The following is a 12,180-nucleotide window of genomic DNA, read 5'->3' as shown; positions in this document are numbered from 1 at the left end:
CCTCCCCTGCCTCTTAACAGGGTCCTGGAGCTCTCGGAGCGCGGGGACAGGTGCTTTCCCCTCTGTGCCTGCCCTGCTCGGCACGATGGCTTCGTACCTGCAGGACGGGGCTCCCTGCCCCCAGAGGGTACGCGCTCCTCCACACATACCTGTTCCATAAAGCGTGTGCTGCGCAGGTGCACCACAGTGATGTGTGTTGTGCTGGCCAGAGGCATCATCTTGAATTTTACAATCACTGAGAAGTTTGAGATAAGTAACTGAGAACGAGCTTGAAAACCCACGGGCCATTGTTCAGGCCCTGCCACGCCCAGGAGGCCGAGCAGGGACCGCGAGCTTTGGCAGGTGCAGGCCCTGAGTGGGTGGAAAGTGTCTGCAGACCAACTGGACACACCGTGGCCCAGGGGTGCAGGGGGCCAGGCGTGCACGACTTCTGGAATTCACAGAGCCCACCACAGTTAGCAGGGAAGATGTGGTTTACAGATGGACACAGGCAGGGAACCCCAGCTCCCCCCGAGCCATCTCTGTGTCCAGGCACTGGGTGGACGGGCCTCGGGGCTCCCGTGGCTTCAGGGCTGCCAGGCTTGTCGCTGGCGGGGGGATGGCCATGGTCTCACGCTCCCCTTCTCCTCCTCACAGGACAGGAGTGGAGGCCCAGGGCAGGCAAGGCTGAGTGCTAGAGGAGGGACCCCCGAGACAGGGCTAGCAGATGTTCTCAGGACAAGAGGGCGTGGGGTTAGGACCCAGTCACAAGTTCTGGGGAGTCAGGAAGCACACACGGCGGGGCTCCAAGGAGAACGTAAGCGGAGTGTTGACACGGATGGACTGACGTGGGGTCCGCACAGCCACTGGCCAGACACGAGGCCTGGAGGGTCAGCGCTGGAGGAGGGAGCTGGGGGACGGGGGCATCCGGAGGGGCTTACACGGGACACCAGGAGCCGTCTTCTAAAGGAAGCAAACGCTGACCCCCAGCCCTTGAAATAAAAACTGTAAAGAGGCAGAAACCTCCCTCTTGAGAGTTCTCGCACCCTCGCAGCCCCCCCCTCCCATCTTTGGGGTGAGGTCCCAGACGTGAACGAGGAGGCCCTTGGGCACAAACGCTGGTGTGTTCTTTTGTCAAGGTGAACAACCGGTCAGCACTCCATCCTCATCGGCCAGGGCCTGGGCCCCCTCCCGAGGGCAGTGAGCAGCCAAGGGCCGCCTGTCCCCCACCCTGCCCCCATTCCTCCCAGGAACCCCCCCCCACGTCTATTTGCTACAGAGCTATCCTGGTAGGAGGGCTTCTAACCCACCGCAGTTGGGGTATCCAAGAGGCATCCTCGCCCCTTGTTCAGATGTCCCGAGGGCCACTCACCCAGCTGGAAGACCACCACCCCCAGTGAGCTAGGGGTTCCCCCACCCCGCACAGAAGAGCCCCTCAGAGGGATTTCTTGCGACGGGAGATCTTTGGAGAGCAGGCACACTTCGGGAAGACCAGGTGGGGGCATCTGCCAAGCACCGGTCGCACCACCTGGAGAGCCCCGCGGCTCGCCCCTCCATGTCAACCATGGGGACCAGGCGTCCCCATGTCTTTGCAGAGAGTAGACTGTCACACCCCCAGCCACCTAATGACACAAACTCACCACTCCGGAGGTTTTCCCCAGAGTCACTGTCTGAACTCATGGCCACAGGTGTGCAGGAAATGGTGGCCACGTGGCTTAGCCCCTACCACGCCGAAATGAGAAGGGAGGCGGGCAAGGGTCACTGTGAGCCTCCCAGAGACAAAGGTGACCCCAGGCCGGAGCATCAGGCATGGGAGGGGAGAAGGAATCACTGGCCACACAGAGCCCAGACGGCACCCTGGGCCCCCCTCCCAAGAAGCCCGGTCCGTGGGCCCACGGGGACAGTGAGGTCATCATTCACACAGGAAGGACACGGCAGAGGTCACCAAGCGGGCTCTCCAGGACAAAACCTGGACCAGGTGAGTGAGCAGTCGTCCAGACAGAAGTGCCCCCAGCGGACGCGGGCCACCCTGGCCCAGCCCAGGGAGCCCCGGGCTGCTTCGGAGGAAGGGCCCTGGCCACAGATGCCAGTGGGCACGCAGATAACTGCCCAGCCTCCCCGGGGGCCACACTCGGGCTTTGCAGGCTGGACAGGGACACAGGAAAGAAGCTGCCTGATGTGTGTTCTCCCAGACGGCCGTGTGCGTTCTCAGAGGGGCCCCTTGGAAGGGGAAACATAACACAAAAACATAACCCAAAACAGGTCTGTACCAACTGAGAAAAAGCACCTTAAAATTTAGCCGGTCATTGCCCATTGCCTCCCAGCAATCCCTGCACACCCCCTGGTCACTGCTCCCATGCTCATGTGGTCACTGCACCCCACGTCCCAGGGGTCACTGCCCCCACCCCCGTGGTCTCCAGGACATCACCCCCCTCCATAGCAGAACCCTGGGCTCTGCCCACCTCTCCAGGCTGCCCTCTCACCTGGCACGTTCTCCCCTCACCCTGTGTGCTGGGCAGGGTCACACATACGTGCGTGCACACACAGCACGTGCCCCCGCCATGCATGCAGCGTGCAGCTCTGGGGGGACTGTGCTGTCCCCCCGGGGCTGCCCCTCCCATGGTGGCCTCTGCCTGAAGGGTTTCCCTCTGTCCACTGGGCAGCCTCCTGACCCCAATCCCAATCAGCGCCCTGCTGACCTCGCTGCTCAGCGTGCGTTTGACGTTTCCACAATAAAAACAAAACAAGAACAGATCATTTAAAAAAAAAACAAAAGCGATTCCGACGGGCTCTCATGAGCTGCTGCCTTGGGTCTCCCGTCCCCTGAAGCGGAGGACCACCAGGGCTGTGGCCACCACACCCAGGGGCCGATTCCCAGGGGCTCCGGCAAAGTCACGGTGGGGCTTCCTCTGTGGTCCCTGATGGCCTTACCAGGGCAGCTCCTGGCGTGAGGGCCTTCCACCCCAGCCCAAGCTCACCTGCCTGCTGGGGCACGGCCCCCTCTGCGCCGCGGGACAGCTGGGCCTCTGTGTCCCCAACCGCCTGGCCACAGCCCTGGGACATTTCGACATCTTCCTGTACCTTTGGACCCCCAGACACTCACTCTAGCCACAGAGGGGCTCTCCCGTCACTGCCCATGTCTGATGCCTGACCCCAATGGACTTTGGAAATGAGCCCCACCCCACAGCCCCCCCAGAGCACAGTCAGATTGTGGGAGATGCCCCTAATGTCTGGTAAGTGCAGGTCTGCTGCAAAATAAGAATCAGAGATATTCTTAAACCCTCAGGCTAAACGGATGCATCCTGGAATGTGCTCCCTGGCTGGTCCTTCATGGAGCTGGGCGCGCGGTCCACCGTCCGCAAGTGAGGATCCCAGATCTCTCTGGTCACAGCTGCCTCCCAAAGGCAAGGCGTTAACAAGAGAGCGCCTCCCTCACACAGGAAACCAGGCAAAGACACGGAGAAACGCGCACCAACAACCCCACAGAAGGTCACCAGGCGGGGTTGCCATGGCACGGGGCTGGAGAACGTTCCAGAGCAGATGCCCTCGCCCAGATGTGAGCACAGCGTGAGGCTGCCAGTGCAGATGTGCGAGCCCGCCGCCCCCCAGAAGGGCGCACATTCACACGGGCAGACGGCGCTGGGAAGACCGCACATGGAGAGGGCACCTCAGGGCCCACACCGGACACTGTGGGCCTGTAGCAGCCACACTGCCCGCACAGTCACCGTGGACTGCTCCTACCTGGTCAGGCCCCCCTCCCAGCCCCACTCCCCACCAAGAGGAGCGCCCCTAACTCCAGACCTAGACTCACAACAGCCCTGCTGCTGTCCCTCCACCCAAGCTACAGGCCCACAGACCCCACCACAAGCCTGGAGCAAGGTGGGTCCTGAAGGCTGAGAGCAAAGTAAGCGGCCTCAAACCCACGCATCCAGACCCTGCAGGTCTCAGCGGGACTCAGGCCTCTGAATGCTACCAACACATGCACATGCACACATGTATGGGTAAACACACTCACGTGCACCCTAGGATGCACATGCATGTGCACAAAACTCATACGTGTGCCCACTAAGGTGCAGGCACATTACATCTGTGCTGACTCCTACATGCATGTGCACACATGTACATGCACACTCGTGTGTGCACCCACAGAGGCCCCACACGGACAGCACTGGGAAGCAGGAAGTCCTTCCCTCATAAGCTGGGTGCCTTCCTACCGGTGAGGGCTGGAGGCAGCCCGGACCCCAGCACCTCAGAGATCAAAGCAGATCCTGCCACCCCCAATCCAGGAGCACAGAGTCCAGGGTCTAGGGAACAGAGGAGGACCCAGGGAGGATCCAGGTACCGCAGTAAGGGACAGCCTGCCCCACCCCTCACCCCATGCATCGGGGGGTGAGGGGGGCACAGGACGGGAGCCTCAGGGGCGTGGACCCAGGCTGGGCAGGGGGCCCGGCCCTTGTCGCTGTCCTCATGCTCTAGCCCGCTCACCTGACCTCCCCACCCAGATGAAGCCCAGGCTGGCTCCCTTCCTGGGTGATCTCTGATGCCTCCCAAGGTCACGGACTGGAGGGCCCTGTGCCCCATACCCTTCCTATGAGAACGTGGTAATGCTAATATATAGGGGTAACATGTGGTTTGCACAAGCGTGTGCCGGTGGGTATGTTTGTGTGTGTGTGAATGTGGACAAATGTGAGGACGTGTGCATGAAGCGTGAGTGCATGACTGTTTGTATGTGCATGTGGGGGGTTCGTGTGTGTGTGTGTGTGCGTGTGCACATGCATGTACGTGTGCCAGACAAGGGGCCGCACGTGACCAGCACTAAGTGGGACTAAGGCACCTGTAGCCGGGTGACACGGGTCTCAGTCCAGACAGGCCGCCCGCCACCCGAATCCCGGGCATCTCTTCCAACCTCCAACCAAGACCAGACACGGGTTCATGGAGTCACAAAGTTCGCAAGTCACAAGGGGTGGCTCTCACCGCGCTGAGCGCTGGCCCCATGCCCAGGGGACAGGAGGGTGCCCGAAAATGTACCTGCTCCTACAAAGCCATGGAGCCCCCAAAAGAAACCGAGGCACAGGGTAAGTACCCCACCTGAGGTCCCACAGCCAGGAGCTCCACCCCACTCTCCACACCGCCCCATTTGAGTCAGGAAATGCCATGAGGACGTTTCTGGACTCTGAGTCTGCAGGAGCACAACCCAGAATCTCCGTCCACCTGGGAGCTGAGCCCTGGCCCTCCAGACCTCAGAGAGGGGACAGGAGAAGGGCATCGCGCAAGGTCCATCTGCTCCCAGGAAGGGCAGGCAGGCAGGTGTCACTGTAGGTGGGGACCGTGGCAAGCAGACATTTCCCCAAGGACACCACTCCAGTCTGAGCCAGGCAGCAGCACCCATGCCCACTTGTGGGACCCCTGCACACCACTGCATCACGGGGACCAGAAACAGAAACCAGATCAGACCCCTCTCCAAAAAGGCTTGCAGGGCCCGGCACTGTTTTCCAAAGAAACAGGAAATGCTCTATGTGCCGCCCCCAGCTGCCCTTTCTTGCACGCCCACCTCCCTGGCTGAGCCCCAGGCCTCCTCTGTCCGGGATCTTGGCTGGAGCACACTGACCTCAGGAAGCCACCCTGAGCCCTCCGTCTGCCCTATCCCCTTCACACGCCCCCGAAGGTCACACAGACTCCCCCCACCAACACAGACTACAGTCCCAGGTGTTGACCAGTGTCCCCCCCACAACCAATAAATTCCTGGAGCGCAGCGGTCTCGGTCCCACTGGACCCCCCAGCCCCTGGCCCGGGACCTGGCCCCCAAGCGTGGATCACAGAGCTATCCAGAAAAGGCGCCCCCAGCGGGTCCACCAGTGGGGGTCGGACTCCAGCCCACGACAGTCCCTGGGTCCTGCAGTGGCAGAAGCACCCCTACCAGGAACCTGCTGGGGCAGCAAAAAATAGTCCCCAGGACTCTGCTCTGAGCAGGTGCCAGCCCTTGTCTGAAGCCAGGATGTGTCCCCTCAGCGTCCAGGCCCCATTTCCCGTCAGTCCAATTCCTGTGCCCTGGCCTGAGCCATTCCAGGTACTTCTTCAAGTTAGGGCCAACTGCTCTGGCGGGAGGCTAACAGGAGTCTCCCAGGAAGCAGACCAGGTTATGCGGAGGGAACCCAGGGACCCACCGGGCAGATGTGGGAGTGCAGCCTGTGGGGGATCGGGTGTTCCTAGCGGGGTGCCCGCTGGACACAGACCTGCAGGCCTGGAGGAGACACCTACCACCACCTGGGGCTCAGGGAGGGTCAGGGCCCTGAGTGTGCAGAGTGACGGAAGCCCGAGGTGGAAAGAGCTGAGACCTGCCCAGCGACCAGAGGCCTGGAGAAAGAGGGTCCAGCCAAGGCCAAGGAGGCTGTCTTTGGGGTCACTCCTCACCAAGGCAGAGAAACCCACTCCTCGCCTTCATACAGCCTGGTGGGAGCCAGGAGGACCCACCTGTCCCCCTCCCGCTTCCAGCCCCCACCTAGCAGCCCTGGGTCAGCCAAGGCAGTTGGATGCACCAGCAGGTGAGCACACAAAGTGACAGGGCCCAGCCAAGATGGGGGAGGAGGAAGGAGGTAGCAGCGTGGGGGAGAGGCCCGCCTGGGTAAAGGGCCTGGCTGCTGGGTGCAGGGCAGCAGGGGCAGGAGGCCTGCAGAGGGGGTCCAGCCGAGGCGGAGCCCAGCTGGAGGAGGGGCCCTGCTGGGTGAGGGCCCAGCCGTTAAGCGAGGGCAGCAGGGGCGCGGCCTGTAGGGGTAGGGACCAGGGGAGCGGTGCTGGGCCCCACCCAGGTGGAGTGCGGGGTGGGGTGACCCAGAGGAGGCAAGAGGCGGGGCCAGGCCGGGGGCGGGGCTGAGGGAGTGACGGGGGTGGTCGGCGGGGGCGGGGCCAGACCGGGAACGGGACGCGTTGGAGGGAGTGACCGGCGCTGAGTGGTCGCCGGAGGCGGGGCCTGCGGGGGGCGGGACGCGGCGGAGGGAGTTACGGGCGGCTGGGGCGGCCGCCGGGGGCGGGGCCCGACCGGGGGCGGGGCATAGGTCGGATGACTCCCCGGAACTGGAGAGCAGTAGCGCGGGGAGTGGGCACAGCCCGTGGGGGAAGCGGGCAGCGCATATCTGGGCGCGGGCCCTGCTGTGAGCGGCCTGGGCACCTGGGCTCTGAGGGCGGTGACATCGCTCCACCTGCTTGCAGCACTCGAGCTCTCCCCAGACCTCAGATGACCTGGAGGGGCACAGGGGAACTCCCGCCAGCCCCCACTCGCCCACGACGATGGTGCTTTCTGTTGCCCTACCTGACTCTCAGACCTGGGGAGGGAGGAGGCACGAAATACGTCACTTACATTGACAGGCAACCGAACTACACCATTTTGCACAGGGCAGTGGCCCCTGGATGGGTCCAAGAAGATACAGTCATCTCACCCCACCCTGGCCAAAAAGTGGGCATTGGGGGCCGCGGAAGGGGGGGGGCGAGGGAGAGGCCGCCCAGGAGGAAGCTGGAGCTGACCGAGGCGCACACGCACGGCATGTGAGGGGCAGGGCTCCGGAGGGATCTCCTGTGGGGGCACCTGAGCCAGCTGCTTCTCTCCAGACACACCCCGCTGCCCCCACCACCACTCCAAGGCCATGACCTTGGCATGCACACTTCTGACTCTGCTTCCCCACCACTGCCCCCCCATCTTCAAGCACAGTCACTCCCTCCTCAAGCTGCACCCTTCAAGTCCCCGAGTGCCACCACAGGGAGCAGGGGTCACACACGTGGTGTCTCCCCCTTTCCTCCTCCTCACCCCCCAGGCCCCCCTGCCCCACCCCAGGTCTCCAGCCTGCCCCAGCCGGGCATGCCCGCCCCACTGCCCCAGAGCAGACCTCAGGGGTTCCCCAACATGATGCCTTTGGTTCTGACACATTGCTCAGTTAAATAAAAACGAATTTCTGTGCTTCACGTGGATACAACCAGTGGGCAGGGGGCAAGGGGCAGGAAGAGGGAAGGGGCCCAGTCTGGTCAGTATTTCCGAGACTCCTCCTGGGGGCGGGGCTGGGGGAGGGGGCATAAGACCCTCTCCCTAAACTCCTTGTGCCCTAGCTGAGAGCAGAAGCAGGAGCCCCTCCCAGGGAAGGGTGGCAGAGCAGCACCCCGAATTTCAACCATGCAGTCCCCGACCTCCTGGGTGCTCTCAGCCTGTCAGCCTGGGCCAGCCTGGGCACCACAGGGTCCTCAAAGCACGCGGCCTACATCCCAGAGCTCCGCACACCAGGGCGGTGCAGGATTGCTGCAGGAAACTCCCGGAGCTTCCCTGTGGAGGGGCAGAGGCTCTGGGGGCCTCCCTTGTGACCCCCGGCCTCAGTGCCCCAAGCAGGAGTACCTCTGTCCCTCCCGCGGCACGGACACTCCGCCCAGGAGGTACAGCAAAGGCACAGACGGCCTCGGTCACCCGTCACCCTGTCCTTCTGGGCCTCCACCTTATGTCCTGCCCCAAACCAGCTCCCAAAGAACATGGGGCTGTCTGCACGTGACCGCACTGCAGGGTAGCCGGGAGGGGATGGAGCAGCCAGGAGGGGAGGCCCCGCGTGGTACTGGTGGCTCCCACCTTCCCCACTGGCCTCCCGGCCCATGCGCAGACTCCATCCCCGGGGCAGCACCCAGGCCCTGCACCACGTTTGTCTGCGCCCACCGCATCTGTTTATCCACATCCCCGCCACCGGTAGCGATGCGCGGACCTGAACAGGAACATTCTAAAGATGCCAGAACAACTTGGAGGAGGCAGGAGACTCTGAATATGTGCTCTTCCAACACGAGTTTTCCACCTGCATGCCAGCTCTGCAGGTAAGGGAAACTGAGGCTCTGTGCGGGAAAGCTGTGCATTGCCCAGAGAGCCAGCAGCAGCCAACCCCAGATGTCTGCTCCCTAAGAACCCATGCTCTCAGGATAGGCTCCCTTCCCCCGAGAATACAGGGGCTCCTCTTATCCTGAGAGCAGAGCTCCCTGGGCCCAAGGCACCTATACAGTCCTTCCTCTCCCTTAGTTCTCTAGAAGGAATGACCAGAAACTGTATTAAAAAAAAAAAAAAATTGTTTCAGAAAAAGACAACAGTACAGCCTTTCACTGAGCCAGCTGAACCCCGAATACATCAGATCTCGGGCCTCCCCTCCCCACCCTGAGCTGACCTGGCCGCTGGGCCTCCCCGTCTGGTCCTGGTGGGGAGGTCGTCCTGCTGGGCCCCCCCCCCCAGGCTGTGAGGACCAAACACACAACAGATGGGAGGGTTGTAGGGGGAGGGGTCCAGGAGCACCTCCTGAGGGCGGCTCGTAAGGCCACAAGCAGGAGGCCTGCTGGAGAACCCTCCAGAACGGAAGCCCCCTCCCCTCCCTGGGTGCAGGGTGCCCTCTGCCCTCCTCCCTTTTCTCTGCCTCACCTGTCTCTGGCCCTCACCCCTGCTTTCTCCCTCTCTCCCCACCTCCACAGGCCCCTTCCCCGGCACCCCCTCTGCCAGCCCCCTTCCTGCATTCTCTCCTCCTCCCCCTCTCGCCCCCAGCCAAGCTGGCCTCTCCGGGCCCTGAAATGTACATCCAGGCATTGTGTCTGGGCCCGCCTGGGCGCCACAGGGTCCCCAAAGCACGCGGCCTACATCCCAGAGCTCCGCACACCAGGGCGGTGCAGGATTGCTGCAGGAACCCGTCCATGGCCCCTCTGACCATGTGCGTCCCTGGCATCACCGCCTGAGAGCACCTCCCTGGATCCTCAGGGGGTCCCTCCAGACCCTGCTGTCTGATTCCCCTCACCCCCGCTTTTTCTTCCCAAAGCTTGCTCTGTCCAGGTTCCCCCCACACCCCACCTCCCCCATCGCCTCCATCTGCCACATTCTCTCCCTAGATGGGCTTGCCCACCCCATCGGATTCCCCCCATCCTCCTGCCAAAATGCTGCCAGAGGCAGAAACAAAACCCTCCTGCAGGGCCCTCCGAGCCCCAGTGGGCTGGGCCGGGCTACATTGCCACAGGCTCAGAGAGCCGCACACAGCAAAGACATCCGCCTCCAGCCTCCCAGGTCCCCGGCTGGGGAGGGGCCCACGGGAAGCAGGCAGCGTCCTTGTCCTTCGCTATGGTCTCACTGGCTCGCCCGGAAGGCAGTGACAAAGTTCGGTTGCGGCCAGCCTCGGTCAGGCCCCGGCAGGGCAGGGGCGGCAAGGACCAGAGCCCCGTTCGACCTTGGCAAACCTGTTTTTCTAGACCAGAGACGGGTCCACAACGGGCGCCAGAGAGAATGGTGGGGACCCAAGTCCTTGTACCCTCCCCACATCCCCGGGGTGCCGCAGGCTGGAAGGGAGACTCTGCCAGCCCCGCACGAGGTCCAGGCACACTGGAGAGGAGCCCGGAGCTGTGCGCACAGCCCTCAAGAGCCCTGCCCGCCCGGCCGATCCCGCGCCCACTTTCCGTCCCTCCTGCGGGATGCCTGCGACCAAAGAGCGCCAACCTGGGCTCTGGCGGGGCTTGGCGGCTCACCAGCTGCCTGACCTTGGGCCAATCCTTGCCCTCTCCAGGCTCCCGTCTCCACAGCCCACACCCAGGGGAGCTTTGTGGATGGCAACTCGGAAAAGAGCCCGGCCGTAGCAGCCCCCACCGCGTCCTCAGCTCGCTGAGTGACCTTGAACGCCCCCCTACACACACTCGGGGCCTCAGTTTCCCCACCTGCCCAATCTGTAGATGCGCACCCGGCTCCCCCCGGTGTTCCCCGTCCCTCCCGGGCAGGCGTGTATCCCAGACCCGACGGAGGGCGCGCAGCGGCACTTACTGTCCTCCAGAGACGCGGGCGCTTGGCGGGCACCAAGGTGGCCGTGACCAGCAAGTGCGAGGCGGCCACCACGAGCCCGAAGCCGATGGCCAGCAGGCTGCGCACGGGCAGCAGGGCATAGGACACGAAGGTGACCAAAAGGAGCTGCCAAACGCCCTGGTCGGCGGCCGCCGGCCCCGAAGCCGCGCCGGCGTGGGTCCCCGCGGGGCGGCCGAGCGCGAAGGGGCAGCAGAGCAGCGCGAAGGTGAGGCTGAAGAGCAGCGCCAGCTGGCCGACCTGCTGCAGCTGGGGCACCTGCAGCGAGCGCACGTTGGTGACCACGAGCAGCGCCAGAAAGAGCACGCAGTGCGCCGGGTGCGAGCCCCTGGCCAGGCCGGCCGCGGGCCCCGGCGCGCCCAGCAGCTCGGCCAGCGCCAGCGCGCCCGCCAGCCCGCTGAGCACGGCCAGCGCCTTCAGCGTGGCCGCCTGCTCCAGCCGCAGCGTGTAGCCGCGGAACAGCGCCTCCAGCTCGGGGCACGCGAACTCCTCGTTGCACGCCCGCAGCCCGCGCCGGCCGCCCGGCCGGGCCGCCCGCTCGGCGCCCCCGGGCTCGCCCGCGCCGCCTCCGCCTCCGCCGCCGCCGCCGCCTCCGCCTCGGCCGCGCGGCGCCCCCGCCATCTCAGCGCCATGCGGCGGCGGCCGGGGCGCCGGGGCGGGCGGGCGCGGGCGGGAGGCGCGGGGCGCGGCGGGCAGACTCGGGGCGCCGGCTGCCCCGCGCGCGCGCGCGCCCCGAGCGCGTCCCCTCCCGCCGCCGCGCCTGCGCACTGCGCCGCCCGCCCGCCCGGCCGAGGTCCTCGGGCGGCCGCGCTGCGACAGCCCCGCCGAGCGTCGAACCGAGGGGCCGCGTGACCTCGGCGCCCGCCGCGCCCCGAGCCTCAGTTTCCCCTCCGCCGGGCGGCGCAGCCCGCTGGGCCGTCTCTTGGGGCGTGGAAAACGCAGGAATCCTGCGCTATGCCCTGGGGTGGGGTAGGGGGCTCCATCCTGCCGAACGTGTGACCCCTCCCCCCCAAGTAAGAGCAGGCCCCTTGGCTCTAGAGGAGCCCGGGGGTGGCACCGCGGGGCCTGCGACTCGCCCTCCCGCCCCCGGCGCCCCCACGCGGAACGCTCGCGCCCTGGTCCTGCGAACCCCGTGAACGAATGTGGGGGCGCGCGGCGTGGGACCGCACCTCCCGGCTGCCGGACATACAGACGGACAAGTCAGGCCAGAGTCCTGGCTGGCGGCGAGGCTGTGGGTGCAGAGATGGGGCGGGAGGCGCAAGGAAAGGGACACTGAGTTTGCCCCACGGGGGCGGAGGGGGGCGACCTGGAAACCGAAGTGAGGGCGGGCTGTATGCTGCCAACAGGGGACAGATGTAGGTGCGGTG

General features: G+C 64.8%; 1 protein-coding gene across 1 annotated transcript in view; it reads right to left on the bottom strand.

Annotated features, from left to right (window-relative positions):
- ADCY1 (adenylate cyclase 1) overlaps positions 1 to 11,434 on the bottom strand; it is a 106,387-nt gene extending 94,953 nt beyond the window's left edge. The window contains exon 1 of the mRNA XM_088018329.1: positions 10,778 to 11,434. Coding sequence (XP_087874455.1) covers positions 10,778 to 11,434 — 657 coding nt within the window. The remainder of the gene's footprint in view (positions 1 to 10,777) is intronic.
- Positions 11,435 to 12,180: the final 746 nt, after the last annotated feature.

Source organism: Eumetopias jubatus, unplaced genomic scaffold, assembly GCF_037043125.1.
Source record: "Eumetopias jubatus isolate StellerSeaLion01/CBP00866 unplaced genomic scaffold, mEumJub1_p1.0 scaffold_14, whole genome shotgun sequence".
NCBI classification, from domain to species: domain Eukaryota; kingdom Metazoa; phylum Chordata; class Mammalia; order Carnivora; family Otariidae; genus Eumetopias; species Eumetopias jubatus.
This window is presented reverse-complemented; position numbering and strand designations above follow the sequence as displayed.